At 35.5% G+C, this 20,822-nt stretch overlaps 1 protein-coding gene across 1 annotated transcript in view; it reads right to left on the bottom strand.

Moving 5' to 3' along the window:
• Positions 1–20,822, bottom strand: part of CERS2 (ceramide synthase 2) — a 95,488-nt gene that overhangs the window by 8,628 nt on the left and 66,038 nt on the right. The window contains exons 6-9 of the mRNA XM_053705491.1: positions 20,198–20,248; positions 19,641–19,733; positions 16,560–16,688; positions 2,581–2,687 (exon numbers count right to left, since the gene is read on the bottom strand). Of these exons, the coding sequence (XP_053561466.1) occupies positions 2,581–2,687; positions 16,560–16,688; positions 19,641–19,733; positions 20,198–20,248 (380 nt within the window). The remainder of the gene's footprint in view (positions 1–2,580; positions 2,688–16,559; positions 16,689–19,640; positions 19,734–20,197; positions 20,249–20,822) is intronic.

Here is a 20,822-nt window from a genome sequence, read left to right as displayed (position 1 = left end):
CTGATTTTTGTTATTGTTAGAAAAATGTAATAAACCATTTGAAATGAAAAATCCTAAACTTATTTTTATTCTCTGAGCTGCTCCATAAGTCACAGAGCTCTTTGAGTCAACATCAAGATTTCCTTTTTAAAATCAAACCATTTCATAACTTTTAGTAAGGGATTCAGGAAATTATGGCATTGAGCTAATTTTATTATGCCTCTAAACATGGACGTGCAGTCATAATTCATTGTAATGTGCACTTAAAGGGATTGTAAATCCTAGCATGTTTGAAACACTAGGAATTACCAGTGCTGCAAATAAAGGGGAAGTTGTTTATTTGAAGCGAGTTTATGCCAAGCTGAGCGCTTCCGGCAAAACGCTTTATTTATTTATTTATTTTTAACCATGAGGTGACTTTTTCCCTCTTATCCAATGGCCGTGCGGGCCAATCTGCATTATACCGGATAAATAGAAAGCTATTGTCTAAGGGGTGGAAAAGTCACCCCATGGTTAAAAAAAAAAAAAAAAAAAAAAAAGTGTTCTGTCGTGGGTGGCAGGAGGCGCTGAGCTCAGCATAAACTCACTGCAAATAAAGGAACTTTCAGCATGAATTTTCCTATACTTTATGGGCTCCATGTACTAAGCCGTCAATTCATCCGTCATTGTAGACGCGGATAAACTCGCCGTTACTCGCCGCGGGCGAAATGGTGTCCGCTGTCGCTATGTACTAATATTCCCCCAATAAATAGACAAGTCTAGCCCGCCGCGAGCAGTTGCGGATTGTTGATAAATTTGACGCCTCGCTCGCCGCGACTAAGCTGATGGTACTTAACTTTCAGTTGAATTGTCTGGCCAATTATTAACACGTGACATGCAAGGTGTCACGAACATCATAGTAGTCGCGGGAATAGAATTTTGCTCCTATAAAAGTTCAACTTATCTAAACAACTTTATTATTGTTCAAAATTTTTTGAAGAGTGATAACAGAGCGTTATTTTTGTAATATTTATTTACAATTTGGATATGGCTTCATCTGGATCTGATAATATATAAATATTAATATAAAAATAATTAGAAAGATTGACAACTAACAATACAAATTTAAATAGATTACTCTTTAATTACAGTCGACAAATTGGGCGCAATTTATGTACATGGAAATGAGAGACAAATTAGACGCCAGTTATGCTGTAAGTACAATGCTGATATTACTGCCTTTTATATATGTCTAGACTGGCGTCTAGATTGACTTTCCTATTGTTTTGTACCTTGCCCGCCACCTAAAAGGTGGCGAGGCAAAAATAGCGAGGTGGGAGCGGAAATTGTAGCGAGCGGACAAATAGATTTTTTAGTACATTCGTTTTTTGGCGAGTTGGTGGTCAAATGTGTCTAATTACAGTGAAAAATGGAGCGGTAGCGAGGTTTGGCGGATAAGTACGCTCGCAATTTTAAAGATGCGAGTTTTAACATAATTGACGGCTTTGTACATATCAGTTTGCGAGTTTTGACGCGAGATTTGTTGCGGGTAGCTCGCTGACTGCTTAGTACATGGAGCCCTATGACTGAAAGACACCTTTATTTGTAGCACTGGTAAATCCTAGCGTTTCAAAAGCATGTTTCCTCAACGTAAATATCAGTAACTTCTACCTTTATGTAAAGCTTATACGGTTTTGGACAGATTTAAATAGAAAGGGGTCTATATTAAATCCCACTTAGAGCAAAAGGGGTCTATATTAAATCCCACTTAGAGCAAAAGGGATATATATTAAATCCCACTTAGAGCAAAAGGGATATATATTAAATCCCACTTAGAGCAAAAGGGATATATATTAAATCCCACTTAGAGCAAAAGGGATATATATTAAATCCCACTTAGAGCAAAAGGGATATATATTAAATCCCACTTAGAGCAAAAGGGATATATATTAAATCCCACTTAGAGCAAAAGGGATATATATTAAATCCCACTTAGAGCAAAAGGGATATATATTAAATCCCACTTAGAGCAAAAGGGATATATATTAAATCCCACTTAGAGCAAAAGGGATATATATTAAATCCCACTTAGAGCAAAAGGGATATATATTAAATCCCACTTAGAGCAAAAGGGATATATATTAAATCCCACTTAGAGCAAAAGGGATATATATTAAATCCCACTTAGAGCAAAAGGGATATATATTAAATCCCACTTAGAGCAAAAGGGATATATATTAAATCCCACTTAGAGCAAAAGGGATATATATTAAATCCCACTTAGAGCAAAAGGGATATATATTAAATCCCACTTAGAGCAAAAGGGATATATATTAAATCCCACTTAGAGCAAAAGGGATATATATTAAATCCCACTTAGAGCAAAAGGGATATATATTAAATCCCACTTAGAGCAAAAGGGATATATATTAAATCCCACTTAGAGCAAAAGTGATATATATTAAATCCCACTTAGAGCAAAAGGGATATATATTAAATCCCACTTAGAGCAAAAGGGATATATATTAAATCCCACTTAGAGCAAAAGGGATATATATTAAATCCCACTTAGAGCAAACATATCATACATCAAAACTTAAAACAGACATAGAAACTACTTACCAGAAAGGAAAGATGATAATTCTTGTTACTATAAACACCACTGCAAACACTACAAAAATACTGTTACAGGTATCTGTCCAACCAGCATAATTAAACATCTTCGCAGACTAAAAACAAAAACAAGAGATTCGAGTCAGCAACTCTCACATACAAAGCACTTTTCTATATCGAATGCATTACTTGTCAGTGTAAATATTGTATAACATTTACTTTATTTACAAAAGGATCTCTTTTTACAGAAATACATTTCACTTGCTCAATGTAATTACGCACCAGGAATTTAATCGTCAGGTCTTTTTTTTATTATAAAACAATACTTTCTTCATGAATACGCATCCATTATGTTCTGCACTTCATTACAGTGTATTAAAATCTCTTAAGTAGCTGTATGGATCCCAGGGGTTCCAGAGACTATAGCTGCTGGATATACATTAAATCGTGTGAAATGGACAGCAAAATGAGGCATTAAAGGGACAGAAAACCCCAACATTTTCTTTCGTGATTTAAATAGAACTTACAATTTTAAGCAACTTTCCACTTTTATTATCAAATTTGTAGGATATCTGCGTATATGTAGGATATAAAGTGTAGGATATCTGCGTATTCTTTTTTCAACAATGGATACCAAAAGAACAAAGCACATTTGAAAATAGAAGTGAGTTTAAATGACATGCTCTATCGGAATCATGCAAGTTTAATTTTGACTTTCCTACACTTTCATTTCTTAATGTGGTACCCAAAATTATTGATATTTTTCCAAAGCGTTAGACCTCAAGGTGTTACTTTTTTTTTTTTTTTTTAAAGGGATAGTTAATTCCAAAAAAAACTTTCATGTTTCAAATAGGTCATGCAATTTTAAACAACTTTCCAATTTACTTTTATCACCAATTTTGCTTAGTTAAAAGCTAAACCTAGGAGGTTCATATGCTAATTTCTTAGACCTTGAAGGCCGCCTCTAATCTAAATGCATTTTGATAGTTTTTCACAACTAGAGGGCATTAGTTCACGTGTTTCATATAGATAGCATTGAGCTATTGGCTAAACTGCAAGTCTGTCAAAAGAACTGAAATAAGGGGGCAGTATGCTGAGGCTTAGATACAAGGTTATTACAGAGGTAAAAATGTGTATAATTATAACTGTTAGTTATGCAAAACTGGGGAATTTGTATTTAAGGGATTATCTATCTTTTAAAACAACAATTCTCGTGTTGACTGTCCCTTTAAGGGAGGCTCAATCAAAGACTCAGATGTTGGACAGCTTGGTCATTTTAGCAAATGAGAATGTGTTCTGAGAATTTGTAGGCAACTGTAGGGATAATATGATTATTCATTACAGTGACCAAAAGCTTACTGTGCACGAGTAGAAGCACTGTAATTAAAATTGCTTGGCAAACAGATTATAAATCAAGCAATTTGATACCGACTAATATTTGGAATTATTTTTTGGGATTGCTTTTTGTGTGTTCTAATTTATTAAAGGTCACAGAACTTTTAGTTTTTAGTATTGTTGAAAATCTCATATGGTGATTGTTTCTCTAGATGGAATTTTATAGGATATGGATATTCAGTGTTTCAATTGTGTATTGTACATTCATATTTCTTAATTAGGAATAAATAAATAAATACTTAAAGGTACAGTACACTGTAAAATTGTTTTTCCATTAATGTATTTCCAATTCCTTGTTATACCAGCTGCAGATTGTAAACCACACCCTATTACAATGGGTTAAGCTTCAGGTAATATCTCATTTTATCACTTTGTGTACACATACTTGCTTCCTTATCTTATATCCGTTTGTAAACCAAAGCTAAATACTTAGAGCTAACAATGGAAAATTTGCATTTTATTACTTAAGAGGGACATAATACTCATATGCTAAATCACTTTAAACTAATGCAGTATAACTGTAAAAAGCTGACTGGAAAATATCACCTGAGCATCTCTATGTAAAAAAGGAAGATTTTTTTTTCCCCAATAACTTTTTATTGAGGTTGTCAGGCAATACATAAGCATTTAAACAGTTTACATAAGATGTAAGTAATAATACAATGTTTGGTATGTAATATTGTCCCAATACAGAAAAATAACTGCCCTATTTAGGGCCAACTCGCAACATGCAAAAGAATCACCCATGGAACCACAATGAGTAAACTGTACATCACAACTTGGAACCCCTCTCTTCATATGTTGTTAATGTCCTCAAAGTTCTTGAAAGACCACTCATGGACCCAATTGCATAAGTATTACTCATAGAGGAGAAGTAAAAATATCACTAATAAACCATGAGATAGTATGGAATTGAATAGCACAAAAACATGGGTGTCATATAAAGAAATGATATAATAACAATTGAAAAGTATTACACTTTTAGACCTTGGATTACATGCTATTAACTAGCTTATGTGATGTACACCACCTATAACAATAGTATCACAATAATTGAAGGGTTAATATGTTATGAAAAGTATAGTACCTGGACCTTGGCATATTGTAGTATTAAATAGCTAAAGATATAGACACCCTATAGAATACCAATGTCATCACAATTATGGTATATAGAGAGTGGGAATAATATGGCATACTGAAAATAGTATAGTATAAATTAGCCCGAAATATAGATAGCAAATATGTAGATTATATAACAATTGAAAAGTATAGTAGCTTATGAAATATATATACAGTAGCAATAGCGTATAGCAATAATATAAGAACAGTGACAGCGGGCGAGAGCCGCTCTAGTTTAGACCCTGTGAAACTATGGGTGGTGAATGAAATGATTTTAGAGATGTTTAATTATTTTAGGCATGAGAACACTATAAATAGCCCGGGAAACATATATTCATTCTATTAACTTGGTAAATCTCCCTTAAAATGCCGTAAATTATGGGTCTTCGAGTGTTTTATGCGGAATTAAGTATGTTGTCTTAACAGATAGTAAATATACACATGAACCTAGGAAATAGTGAAATAATATGGGTCCTAGAATATTCCAGAGTTCGAGGGGGAATAAAGTAAAGATATACATGAACTTAGAAAATAGTGTAGCAATATAGGGTGACTCCAAACATAACATAAGCTTAAAATAAAAAAAATAAAGATTCAAAATGAAGGATCCAACTACCAATAGGGCACTAACAGTACCTATGTACAGGCAGAAGAGAAACTCACGATATACTTATTCCTTATGAAATTTCTGACAAATCCCATTATTTTCATGCTATAGGCTATGTTGCCCCGGCTGCTGGCAACATCCATCCTAAAATTATTTGAGAAGATATATAGGATAATAAGTTGAATAAAGCTTAGTGCTTATCTATAGTAGGTACTCAAGTGAAAGTATTTATGTATAGGCTCCTCCATCTAAAGGAAATCAAAGACCCCCTGGCAATATGCCACATGCAGGTTTAAATAAGAAATGTTTCTGAAGTTTACAATCCCTATACGCCATTTGTTTGACTAAGACTATAGAGAGAGTATACGTAGGCTGTGCAATTATTCCACCACTACAACGTAGTAAAAAGTAAAGTATTATAGACTACCATGAGAGAAGAAAACTAAAATATTTTAAGTGAGCAAGTAAAAGTTGAGGAGAGATCATTATGCTTTCCATTTGCATCATATGTACAATTATTTTTTACGGATTATGTTTAGCCCACTCCAGTCCTGTGGCAGTCCAGTTGGTGTAGGTTAGCAAGCTCCTTGAGACCTATGTGCACATTCATCAAGCATGGTGAAAGTAGTCAGATGAGATCTGTGTCTCTGTTAAGGCAAATAGCAGATCGGAGTTGAGCTCTGGCCACTGTAAGAGACCGCGCTTCCCCCCCCGCCTCCTCACCGCTGCTGCCCTGAGAGAGTCTTTTAGGCCGGCGAGCAATAAACTTCTCTGCGTCAAATCAGGAGAGATGGACGCTGTACTAGGTTTCGACGAAGTTGAATAGGGCGGCTCATCTGCTCTACTTGAGGGATCAGGACAGTTGGGTTTGTCTCTTCTTTCTTCCTTACCGGCATTTGCCTGGGTGAGATGGTATTGATATGTCCCTTGGGCTGATACGGGTAGCGTGGTCTGTGTCAGAGTCCTAGCGTGCTCTAAAAGTCCAAATATGCTCTGTCTGAGATCCTTAAAGTGAGCATCAATACTTTGTAGGACATCACTTTCCCATTTATCCAGGGACTCCATATTGCTGGAAGTTTGATGTGGAAGTTTTTTTGGGCAATTTCTTGATCGTTTGAAATGGTATGCCTATCTGGCATTTCTGAGTGCAATATGTAGACTTGTGGGTCATAGAAAAATGGGGGGGGGATTCTGTGGCCCTGATCACTGAACTATGTGGAATTCTCATGCAAGTTGGAAGTGAGGTTGTATTAGGTAATTGTGCGCGCCACTCTGTCTTGCAATCTTGAAGTACTTGCCTGCATTGCAATGGTGAGCACTTCTGTTAAGGAACCCTGAAGTTTCTCTGATATATATTTGGATGGCGGCAAGATGGCCTCAGTGCTTCGTTTGATCCGAGCCACTTCATGCAGGAGTATCACGCGCCATAGCTCCCGCTCTGTAGAAACATCTAAAATTGTCATACCTGGTACCCAGAGCCTTTGTAGCTGAGATTATACTCAAGTATTTTAGATTTTTTTCAGCTGGATTCCTAGGATTATCATTAATGTTATAAGTGCGAGTAGAAGCTTCAGGGAAACACATCTAGTCTCTTCGATGGCTGACTCCGCCCCCAAAAAAGTTATTTTATCTCACAATTTCCTCAGCTCACCAGAGTAAGTTCTGTGTAAAAAGTAATACTTCAGCTGCAGTTAAAATAAATGAAGAAATGAACTGCAGACAATCAGCATCAACAGTGTCGGGGTCATGAACTCTTTTACTGTGATCTAGAGAAAAATGAAGATGCGCTAAAAAAAAGCGACCGCACTCAGTATAATATAAAAAGATATTTATATTAAGATAAAGAAATGTTCTTAGAATTGCACAGTCTAATATAATGTTAAAAGCCTATGCTAAACAATTGACATAATTAAAACAACCACCGGTGGTAATTATAGTTATCAAAGATTATCTAAAAAAAAAAGAGAGCTATTAAGCATATATTAAACATATTAAGGAAACAATAAATAACAATGAACAATTAAAAATTGAAAAGTAAAAATGAGAGACTCAAAAAAAGAGAGGCTTATAATGTGGCACAACCAGCTAGAAGCATGTGGACAATAATACAAAGAACAAAGTCTCTTTAGTTACTTATAGTTAGTTTATGGCAGCTTGTATTATCTGTGTTGGGAGGTGTTTTGGAAATTTATGACTCACTGCTCCAGTTTAATAATGGAAAAAAAGGGAAGAAACAGTACCTTTATGCTGAATAATATTCAATATTATTCAACATAAAGGTACTGTTTCTTCCCTATATTATGTTTAATATATGCTTAATACTTCTCTTTTTAGATAATCATTGTGAGTATTTCTTTGTTAGCTATAATTACCACCGGTGGTTGTTTTAATTATGTCAATTGTTTAGCAAAAGCTTTTACCATTATATTAGACTGTGCAATTCTAAGAACATTTCTTTATCTTAATATAAATATCTTTATATCATACTGAGTGTGGTCGCTTTTTTTAGCGCATCTTCATTTTTCTCTAGATTGTTTTTTCCTAGGGCTATATGCAGAAATAATATATTTTGAAGCTGCTCCATACCACCATCCTGTTAGCAAGCTCAATATACTCTTTTTCCTTAACTCTTACTGTGATCTCATGATATTTTACTTAACTCTTATGAGATTTCATAGTAAATTTCCTTAAACTGAATAGGGAAATAACGTGTGCATTAGGCACGCTCCCTTGCATGTCTCGGGACAGGCATATTGATTTCTGCTTAAAGTCCTTTACAATGGGGTGTGAATACATTTTAAGGTAAAATATCTATTTTTTTACATAGAGATGTTCGGGTGATATTTTCTAGTCAGCTTTTTACAGCTATGCAGCATCACTTTGAATTGTTTCAACATTTGGGTATCATGGCACTTTAACTATCCTGCACCCCTCTGGGACTAATTTCTTCTGCTGGCTGTGTTTACATAAGTGTGTCAATAGCCTGGACGCAAGACCAGAAACTTTCAGTATAAGTGATACAACAGTCTAAATCAACTATTTTAAATGCTTAAATAGGGGTAAAGGAGCTACTTGTAAACAATTTAATACTCGCCAGCAGGTAAAATGGATCATTGGGAACAATTTAAAGGGGAGAACTTTTTTGGGTAAACTGTCCCTTTAGCCCTCTGTGACGATACCCATAGAGACTGTGTTACAAGTTAATTCACACTCCAGGTTGAACAAACAACGGTTCAAACAAACACTTATGATTTTTGCTATCCTGATGCATAACAGGTCTGCACGGAGTGACTCCCTTTGCAATGCAGCCCTTTCTGAGATTTGTTTGGCAAGTTAGTTTGCCAAAACAGACATTCCTTTTCTGATTTGAATCCAGACAAACAAGTTTCAAATTTACAGAAACATGAATTCTTTACACGGTTTGTATAGTCGGACAACTTTAGCCTATTCAGCCTCAAAGGTTCAGAAAAAGATAAGCACTTTGGGGGGTTGGTGTAGAGCAAATACTACAAGTGAAGGAATTTACTGCATTTAGTTAGGGCTGTTATTTTGACAGATGCCAATATAAATGGGTTGAGAGCTGTTTGAAATCAGACCTTTATGGTAGAGGTATCCTTCGTGTGCAAATTATTTGCATCATCTTAGCATAATTTTGGGCTCATGGAAAATGGTCTTCCAGGAAGCCCTCCAATTCTATATTATTATTTTTTATTCAGAGCTGTATGTTTGGATATGGACACAAGGAAAACTTTTTAGTGTTACCGATTTAGTCTGTAAAGGCTCATACTATCCACAAAAAGCAAGTGCACTGCAGATATGCAATGGCTATAGATTACAAGTGGCACACTATTTAGCACTTGAGAGTTAACTTTGCTAGAAGTAAGCTTTTTGCTTGCATCGGGTAGTGAGCGTATTACAAGTTGAACGTAAACAAGAAGTTTTTGCCAACAAAACAAGCACAAAAAGGCGAATTTAGAATATCAAAAATGCGGTAATTTTATTCCTCATAGACTACAAGTGAACATGAAAGGGGGTGGGGGGGGAGATTAACACCCTTACTCGCGTGCGCTAACCCAACATGAAATATTTCACATTCCAATGTTCTTCACATAGAATAATATGATCTATTTATATTATTATAATAAAAATTATTATTTATATGTATACATATGTATTTATATATGTGTATTAACAGACCTATATACACGTATAAATACATATGTACACACACACTTATTTAGACATGTATATGTATGTCTCCCTTTGCATGACTTCTAACTTCTAAAACTAATAAAGTATTAAAAAAAATATTGTATTAAAAACTTTTAAGGGCTCAAAGATTTGTAGTGTATTTTTGATGTGTTTTATGCAACATTTTTAGTTGAGCCTAACAGCTAACCAGAGCTCTGAAGTTGTGCTATCACAATGCGCCTTAAACTCAATTGTGCTCAAGTGACCGTTTACTTTCAACTTGTAATACATGTGCAAAGAGCCACAATAAACCCCTTGCGTGCAACAGTTAGCTCACCACTCAGTTGGGCAGAATTAAATTTCACCTGTATTCCAGGTCTTTAGAATGTGGAATAAACTTTCCTTAGCTGTCATAAAAATCAATTATGGGTCTAGTTTATTTTTTTCATCTTCAAAATGGATCCAAAAAAGGAACAGATTTAGTGAACATAGAAAACTGCAAAGTTCCAATGCATTTCCAAGGGACTGGTTTTTTTTATGGGTATTTTCTTTAGATGTGATGATGATTACTTTGAAATGTGGACCAATTTATAGATTGCTTATGGTTTGTCTTCTGAATGACATGAGCAAATGAGTATAATGGATTTGGTTGGTCCATGTGTGGCCCAGGCGGAGTTGGACCATTCAACAGGTCAGAAATATTGGTAACTGCTGCTATCCAACCTTGTGCCTTAGGGTCTACAAGATTTGCACTGCCAGTTTGGATAATTAATAAATTTTTATTTGGCAAGGGTTTTTTGTTGCTACCATCTTGCAAGTTGGTTACAGCTAGAAATTTGTATTCAGCGGTTTAGTTCACTAACGAATGTGGGAAGTTGGTGGCTGCTTTTGGTGTTCGGCTCTTTTCGGAGCCGGATATCCTCTTCTGCAAGTGAAACACACTAAGATCTGTGTAAATCCAGATCTTGGTGTGTTTCACTTGCACAAGAGAATATTCTGCTCCGAAAAGAACCAAATACCGAAAGCCACCCTAACTTCTGAATGCACACCTCTAGTTACAGCTAATGTTTTATCACTTTATAGTTATTTGTGATATTTTCCATCAATCTAACATGGCAGTAAATTGGTGGTTAGGTATATTAGATCTCAGAACAAAGCATTAAAGGGACAGTCTACACCAGAATTTGTATTGTTTTAAAAGATAGATAGTCCCTTTATTACCCATTTCCCAGTTTTGCATAACTAACACATTTATAATAATATACTTTTAACCTCTGTGATTATCTTGTATCTAAGCCTTTTTTCAATTCTTTTGACAGACTTGCAGTCTAGCCAATCAGTGCCTGCTCCCAGATAACTTCTCGTGCACGAGCACAGTGTTATCTATATGAAATACGTGAACTAACACCCTCTAGTGGTGAAAAACTGCTAAAATGCAATCTGAAAGAGGTGGGCTTCAAGGTCTAAGAAATTAGCATATGAACCTCCTAGGTTAAGCTTTCAACTAAGAATACCAAGAGAACAAAGCAAAATTGGTGATAAAAGTAAATTGGAAAATTGTTTAAAATTACATGCTCTATCTGAATCATGAAAGTTTATTTTGGCCTAGACTGTCCCTTTAATTCTAAGGGGCAAATTCATCATCTCATATCCGAACCTATTGTTTTATTTATAATGAAATCAGCACTCACTTGATTCCACAAATACAGAAGACTATTGGAAAAGCAACTGCTATATTGCACCCAACTGGAAATGCAATGACATCAACAAGGAGTTTAGAACCAAACTACCGTATAGTTTAAAAGTGCATTTACATAGGTTTACTTTGTTGTCCTGGTATGTTTTTTTAAGAAGCATACAGAAAGAGAAGCAAATTGTGAGCAACGAACAACAGCTCAGTGGCTTGTTCTATGGCCTAGTTACCACCTGGGAGCAGCCTCTTTTAGTCCAATTGTGCTTCTGTTTGCCACTCACGCTTGTTCATATGTTTCCTGGAGGTGCAGGTGCTTGATGGGGCACTAATACGGAAGAAAACAGTCTGTGGCTTTGAAGATAGTCACTGTTGCTCCAGCTGCCGGAGGATTTGTTACCCGGTGGTAGTACATGACCCAGTCAAACGTGACCAAGGAGCTCGAAAAGCACAACGTGGTGAGGCATTTGTATGTTTAAGCTTCCTCCGGAAAGCCTCATCTGTCCTACAGAACTATATGCGGAGTGTGTTTTTGAACACTAAGTGCTCCAACTGGACTGACAATCTGTGCGGCTCAGCAGCATTTCCAAATAGCCACATGTATTGCTTATTTCCCTAAATTGGAGGGTGTTTTCCTAACTGTGCATTGATTATGTACTATAGGGTTTGAGCATGTGTTAACACTTATGTGCTAATTTTTTACCCTGTACTTGCTCCCTGATTATACCACTGAATTCCAGGCCAGATTTTGTGTGTTTTACGTATATGTGATTTTTTCTTTTGTTGTCGGATTTGGTGTAGTTGCGTGTCTGACACTTGTGAAGGAGTTTAAATAAAACTTTTTTCAAACTTTGGATCAGAGTGCTGCCCTGTCATTCTTGAATAATCACATATATAGTGATTATTTTTCTCTTTTTTTAACCTTTTTACATAAAAGATCTTTCCTGATGTATATCATTCTGATACCACCTAACAAGGTCAGTTCAGCCCCAAAATGCCAGTCAATTCTCCTGTGAACAAAGGAAATGGCAAACCCAGAGGATCATTTCGGCCACCTTTGGCCCTCCGTAGTGAGGTGCAGCCTCATCCCTCTAAGCACATTGGACAAGGAGCCCACATCTGGTTTCCCCCATTCACCCTTAGGGAGACTTTTGCCAGGGTCATAATACAAATACATACAGATAGAGAAGCAATTGTCATAATACAAATACATACAGAAAGAAAAGGCCTCTGCCAGGAATGAACAACAACTCAGTGGCTTGTTGTATGGCCCGATAGAGAGAAGCTACTCCCAGGTGGTATCAGGGCCATAGAACAAGCCACTGAGCTGTTTGTTCCTGGCAGATTGCTTCTGTATTTGTTGAAAAGCATACCATGGTAGGCTCAGGAGCAGCATGCACTACTGTGGCTAGATTCTATTTGGTGGCTTCACACATATAGTAAAAGAGGTCTGCCAAAGATAACGATAAAACTTTACTTTTATTCAACAATGTCCAGTTTAAAAACACAAACAGGTGTATAAAAACAGTCACAGAGGGACAATCACAGAATGGAGGAGAAAAAGCGACCAGCTTACGTGTTTCAGTCGTACTTGGCCATAATCATAGCCTTCTGGTTACTGAACATCTGTGTCTCATTTAAAAAAAAGGGGGTAAAACAAAAGGGGGTAAAACAAATTCTGATCGGCTAATACAGAGTATACTCCTCTATCTTAAAGTACCTGTGCTCATTTATGATTGACAAAATTTGACAATAATGAATATATTCATTCAATGGGGGCTAAATTTGCCCTCTCCTATGCCAACCTATTTTTAGGTTAGTGGGAGCGGTTCCATATCTTTGGAGATACTAATCCCTATAGAGAGAACATTCAAATATACAAACGATTTATAGATGACCTCTTAATGGTTTGGGTGGGAACACTTGATCAGGTTTTGAAATTCATATACTACCTCAATGACAACTAAATTGGCTTGAGATTTACTTTTGAGCTTCAGAAAGAGTATTAACTTTCTGGATATTACGCTTACAACCACAATGACTGGCTATGTACACTCTAGGGTTTATCGCAAGCCGATCAGTGGTAATACTTGACTTTACGCTACCAGTTGTCACCCCCGTCATGTTCCATATGCAGTGGCCAAAGGCCAATTTGTAAGATTAAGATGAAACTGCTCTGTATATGATGAATATGTACAGGAAGCAGTCAGCCTCCTGAAAGACTCAAAGTTAGAGGTTACAAAACTGAAGTCATAAACAAAGCTAAACGAGAGGTTGATAAACTGGATAGAAATTCTTTGCTGGTAGATAAAAAAAAAAAATATCAAAAAATGGGACTGATTCACATAATAGGGTCACGTTTGTAACTGAGTATAGTGCCCAATATAATGACATGTAAAATTGTAGAAAAAACGTTTTTCCCTGCTACCAGCAGATGATAAACTACAGAATATTGTCAAATCAGGTCTAAGGTGTTCTTACAGAAAATGTAAGACCATTGGTAATTATGTGTCGCCTACAAAACTGATTAGTACTGAACCTACTCGTAGTTCATGGCTGTTGCATAACGGCATGTACAGATGTTTTCATCACAAATGTAAACCATGCAATTTTGCCCATTTATCAGAATCCTTTACTTCTATGACCACCGGAGAGGTTTGCCGAATATATGGCTGTCACAATTGTACTTGATTATCTGCGAAAGTTGTCATCTGCAAAACATAGGCCTTACCACTAGGGACGTTTCCTCTAGGATTAGGGAACATTTTTCAACTATAAATGTAGGTAAATCAACTACCCACATAGTACAGCATTTTGTAAACACTCACCATAGGAATCTTAACACCTTTAAATGGTGTGTTATAGAAAAAGTAAAAATCCCTAAAGCAGGAGGTAATAGGCTTAAATTGTTAAATAAACGTGAGTTGTGTGTTGAAATTGAACACACGTTTCCCTCAAGATCTCAATTCAAATTATGACCTTAATTATTGGGAGTAATTTGTCCTTTAAGCTTTGATTATCTTTAAATATTTGGCATCAATTCTTATATCAACGTGATGTTTATTTTATTGTATGGTTAAATTTCACTCTTGATCTTTGGTATATGGCAACTTATCCGCTAAAGTATGCTCTGTTTAGGGTTACTTGGTATCACATTACACTTGGTGTGACACTTTAAACGTTAAAGGGACAGTATACACTCATTTTCATATAACTGTATGTAATAGACACTACTATAAAGAATAAGATGCACAGATACGGATATAAAAATCCAGTATAAAATGGTTTAAAAACGTACTTAGAAGCTTTCAGTTTAGCTTTGTTGAAAAGCCCACTGCAAGTGGCAAATAAGACACTCCCCCCTCCCCCTTCTTTTGCATATGAAAAGACTATTTACACAAACATGAGCAAGCTGTAGAAGGTAGCTGACGGTATTCAAATAAAACTTTGGGGCTTGGTTAGGAGTCTGAAAATCAGAGCAATGTTATTTAAAAATAAGCAAAATTATACATTTTTAAAAAAAACAAAGAAAAAACTTTATGGGCTTTATAAATAGATCATCTACAAAACATTTATGCAAAGAAAAAATGTGTATAATGGCCCTTTAATAAAGAATAGCTATACCAATAGGGTATTGTGTTGATCATGATACCACTGTGTCAAATAGGTGTGTTTCATCCAATATAATCGTCTATTTTTGTTTGTTCTATTTTAAATGAATATATTCATTACTATCAAATTTTGTCAATCATAAATGAGCACAGGTACTTTAAGATAGAGAGGAGTGTACTCTGTATTAGCCCATCAGAATTTGTTTTACCCCCTTTTAAATGAGACACAGATGTTCAGTAACCAGAAGGCTATGTTTACGGCCGAAACGCGTAAGCTGGTTGCTTTCTCTCCTCCATTCTGTGATTGTCCCTCTGTGACCGTTTATACACCCGTTTGTGTTTTTAAACTGGACATTGTCGAATAAAAGTAAAGTTATCGTTATCTTTGCTGGAACTAGTGCAATAATAAAATGATGTAGTCCTGTAAAAAGGTTAAGCTAAACCTGTTTAAAAACATATTAAAATGCATTTAAAAAAAATAACAGGTTTGCAATACTGCAATGCTAGGTCTATGATGCTTAATGGATCTAATGGAACTCCTACAGCTGTATTGGTATAAAAAAAAAATGAAGGTAAATGAATATACATTTTAAAGTTCAATCCTTTAAATAACTTAAAAAGGGAAAACAAAGAGCTAAAAAAATATAAATGACAAGTTAAATGGAGATTAATGGAAAAACAGTGATGGAAATTACAAACATACATAGCGGGTAAAGTCAGATATTGGGTAATTCTAGGATTACTGGTGTAAAACTGACATTACCCAGCGGCTGTGGGTAAAGCCTGATGCAAGAGCCTAGGATTACCCAAACACTTCTGGATAAGGCTTATCACAGCACTATATTCGTCTTTTTTGCAAGAACTACTGTCTTCAATCACTGCATCAAACATTGATATACGATGCACTGTAATTCCCCATCTTAAAATCTTTTTTGACTCCAGCTGGGGGGTTCACTTGGGGTGGATACCAGAGGATCGGTGGGGCACCCCCTTCAATCCCCCAGGCAGAGGCAAAACAAAATAAATAAATAGTGTAGATGGGCTTAATCCAGAAGCGTTTAGGTAATCCTAGGATTACCCGGGTAAAGCCTGATGTATGATTTTACATTGGGCTTTACCCACAGCCACTGGGGTAATGTCCGTTTTACCCCCAGTATTATATATTTATTTACTATACCACTAATTGATCCGTGTGCCTTTAAATGCTACAGTGTTGCTACTAGAAACTGTAGATAACCGTTTGCAGAATAAATAATTAACATTTGCATGTCTACATACCTCTACTGAATCAGCATATTGGGATCCCAATAACAAAACAACTCCATTGCCGACTCAAACAGTAATGAAACTAAATATTACACTGCAAGAATCTTACCTCTAAGAAAAAATCTGAGGCATCATGCACAGCCATGATTAAAGTGCCAACTCGGATGTAGTTAGCACACCATGAGAAACTGATGAGAATGATTGTGGCCACGTGATGAATTATCTGCTCCTTAAAGTCCTGGATAAAACAGATTGCATACATTGGTGGTCTTTCTTGCATAGAATATCATAGAATTTTAAAACAACTTTCCAATTTACTAATATCAAATAAGCTTTGGGTTTTTTTTGTTTTTTTTTTACAGCATACCTAGGTAGGTTCAGGAGCATAGAGCTAGCTGTGGATTAGTGGCTGAACATATATACCTCGCCATCCATAGAAACATAGATTTTGATGGCACATAAAAGTTAGACCCAGCAAGTCTGCCCGATATTTCCTAAAAGTATAAACTTATCTAGTTGGTAGGATAGCCTTATGCTTATCCCAGGCATTCTTAAAGTCCCCCACAGTGTTTGTCATTACTACCTATTGTGGCAGTTTATTCCATGAATCAATCACTCTTCATGAAATTACTCATGAATCTACTACCCTTCAGCTTGAGATCGTGACCCTTGTTCTTGAATTTTTCTTTTTATGTAAAATACTCCGTTTCAGCTTTACTAAGCCCTTTATTATACTTGAAAGTTACTATAATATCACATCTTTCCCTTCTCCAAGCTATAGATATGTAGGTAATTGAGCCTCTACTGGTATGTTTTATTTTTTAGACCATGTACCATTTTGGTAGCAAGATTGTTTATATCCTTCTGAAGATATGGCCGCCAGAACTGCACACAATACTCAATGAGTTCAACTAGCAACCAGCAATGGTTTGCAGCTTCTTTAATAAAGGATACCAAGAGAATGAAGCAAGATCGATTACAGAAGTAAATTGGAAAGTTGTTTAAAACTTCATGTCCCTTTAACAGTCATTTTCGTTTGGTTAAATTAAACATAGTAAACATTTGCTAATATAAGGCTTTAAATAATGTCAGATCTCTTACTTGGGAACAGCCATATTTTTATGGCTCAGTAACTGTATTTTCATTTTTGTTTTAAACTATATAGTATTAGTAGCCAAAACCAGAATACAAACTGAAAGAAAAAGTCTAATAGGGTAATCATGTAACACAGGAGTAATACTTCTTTCCAGTTCGATTCTTGGCATTGTGCAAGTGTCTCCATTAAAGTGCTGCCCCCAGTCGAACTCAAGATACCTATTTTTTTAATTTATTTTTTAGTATTGTTTAATTTGGACTTTGGGACTTATATTTTTATTCAGATCTTTTTCTCAGATTTTTTGTCTCACACATTTGGTTATAGGTAGTGTGCCCCTTACCTATGCCTTCTGTTTGGAGGTCTTAAGCAATTTATTTTGTTGTTACTATTAACTGGCATAGTAAAATGGCAACTACAATATACAGCTAGCTTCAAATAAGCCCCTATATTGGATTATTCATTTTTATACTTAAAGTGGAGGTAAATTCAAACACTTTTATAAAGTTTGAAAGTATTTATATATAGATTTATTTTTTTATAATCATGGTTTTTAATAAATAGAGTTTAATCTCGCTCTGTTAAAGGGATAGTCTAGTGAAAATTACTTTTTCATGATTCCGATAGAGCAGACAATTTTAAGCTTTCTAATTTACTCATTTTATCATTTTTTTTCCTCTCTCTTGGTATCTTTATTTGAATGTAAGCTTAGGAGCCAGACAAGTTTTGGTTCAGCACCTGGGTAGCGCTTGCTGATTGGTGGCTACATTTAGACACCAATAAGAAAGCGCTACCCAGGTGCTGAAACAAAAATGGGCTGGCTCCTACGCTTACATTCCTGATTTTTGAATAAAGATACCAAGAGAACGAAGAAAAATTGATAAATTAGAAAGTTGCTTAAAATTGCATGCTCCATATGAATCACAAAAGTTTAATTTTGATTAAACTATTCTTTTAACTCTGCCCTGCCCACCTCAGTGTGAAAATTTCTTTAATCTCAATTTGACAGGCGGGTGCTTCATCCAATAGGGACTGCATTATACGCCCTATGTGAACCTAGCATCAGCACGGCGGTAATTTGAAGCTGCATCATAGTGCAGTTGTAGCTCTGATCCTACCACTGTTTATAGTAAACAGTGAATCTTCCTGTCAGTAACGATTCACCGTTTACTGCAGTGGTGAGAACAGCAAATGTATTAAAAAAAAATAAAAAATTTAAGAGAACAAATCAAAAAAGCAATTTGCCATTTCTTTAAATATACTTACCATTTTAATTACCGTACATTTATGTATTTTATTTTTAATTTATAAGCACTATATATTCCTTATTGCTCATAAAGCAGTGTCAGATTTTTAAATTTATATAAATATGATGAATTTCAAATTTATTTCCAAATGAAGGGCTGAATAAGAAATTAAAGACCCCCCCCCCCCCATTGGCCACCACAATCCTGGAACCCCACAGTGTGCTTGTATAGTTTGGGTGAAGTCTTAATAGCTGTATAAAATTAGACTACATGGTCCAAATGTGATATTTCCACTTGGGTGTCTCCAATAAGTAGTTAATTCACTTCATCCACCTCGTTATGTTACAATGATTTAACCCAATGTCAAGCTCCATAGTTGATCAAAATCCACATGGCCAAACTACTGTTTTATTCAGGTCTCTATATTTTGAATGTTTGTTGAAACCGAAAGAGTTGAGGAAAAAAATAAAAAATAAAAATTTGTTCAGTAAACTCTGAACAAACACTTGACTGAGAAGTTCATATCTCTATACTGACAACTTGGATTTTATATAGGTCAAGCTGGCGCTTATATTTTTAACCTTACAATTATTCCTGCAAAGAACCGGATTGGCCTGTCGAGAAGCCAGACTAGCTGTGGCCAGAATAGTTCTAACATGTATTAATAATTGTTCTATACTGCCAATATGACTTATTTCACATCAACCCCAGAATCGCAAACAGATTTTTCAATACCATGAGGGTGGGCTGGGCAACTGCCCACCCCCTGCGTTCAGCCCTGTTCTTGCATCTGGTCAACAATTCCCTTATTCATTAACAGGCAAAGACATTAAAAAATAAAATACTCAACCTTTCTCTTGACATCAAAAGCCACTCTGAAGAGGAGAGACCAGTAGAAGCCCAGTTCAATCATGTAATACCAGTACTGTGATGGAAGCATGGTCTGTGAAGAGAAGAAACAGAATGAGGTGGTAGTTTAAAATGAGCAGAGAGAAGTAAGCAGCTCACCAAAGTGACAGAGGAGTTTGTACTTCTCTTATATTAACAATGTAAAAAAAAAAAAAAAAAAAAAGTGACACTGGTTTGCTGGAAAAGCTCAGCTAAGTAAACTATTCTACTCAAATCCACAACACTCAATACCTAAATATATAACAGTTATTTTGTGATACCCATTTCTCATTAAAGAGAAATGAAAAACTAAAAAAAACATTTCATGCACCTCCCTCTAATTATGCTAACTGCCATTTTGGAATCTAAAATATACTACAGGTATCTGAAGTAGAGTTACTACACATTTGCAAAGACATGTCAGGCATGGAATGGAGTAAGAGATAGATTTATACATGGCTGCACCAATGATTAGACGGAGGCCGGAATAACTTTGATACTGTGCTTAGCAAGACTTACCTGTCTGGGGAATTCCTTAAATATTTCACGGAGGTCATGAAACCATGGTTTCTGTAAAGACCAAAAATATATACATTTATGTATAGAGTTGTGAAAGGAGAGAGAAAAAAAAAAAAGGAGAGAGAAAAAAAAGGAGAGAAAAAGGAGAGAAAAAGGAGAGAAAAAAAAAGGAGAGAAAAAGGAGAGAAAAAAAAAAAAAAAAAAAAAAGGAGAGAGAAAAAAAAAAAAGGAGAGAAAAAAAAAGGAGAGAAAAAGGAGAGAAAAAAATAAAGAGAAAAAAAAGAGGGAGAAAAAAAGAGAAAAAAAGAGAAAAAAAAAAGAGGGAGAAAAAAAAGAGAAAAAAAAAAGGAGAGAAAAAGAGAAAAAAAAGGAGAAAAAAAGGAGAGAAGAGAGAAAAATAGAAAAAAGAAAGAGAAAGAAAAAAAAAGGAGAAAAAAAAAGAGAAAGAAAAAGAATATAAAAATAAAGGAGATAGACACATAGTGGGAAGAGAGAGAGATCATCTTTAATGTACGCAAACGTTTTGCTCATATTTCAGAGAAAGCTGCTCAAGGCTTAAAAGCACAGAGATGACGTGAGTTATGGACACATGGAAATATCATACAAATCTTAACATGTAGCAGCA

This window comes from Bombina bombina, chromosome 1 (assembly GCF_027579735.1).
Source record: "Bombina bombina isolate aBomBom1 chromosome 1, aBomBom1.pri, whole genome shotgun sequence".
Classification (NCBI taxonomy): Eukaryota; Metazoa; Chordata; class Amphibia; order Anura; family Bombinatoridae; genus Bombina; species Bombina bombina.
The sequence above is the reverse complement of the archived record's forward strand: the minus strand, read 5'-3'. Positions and strand labels throughout refer to the sequence as shown.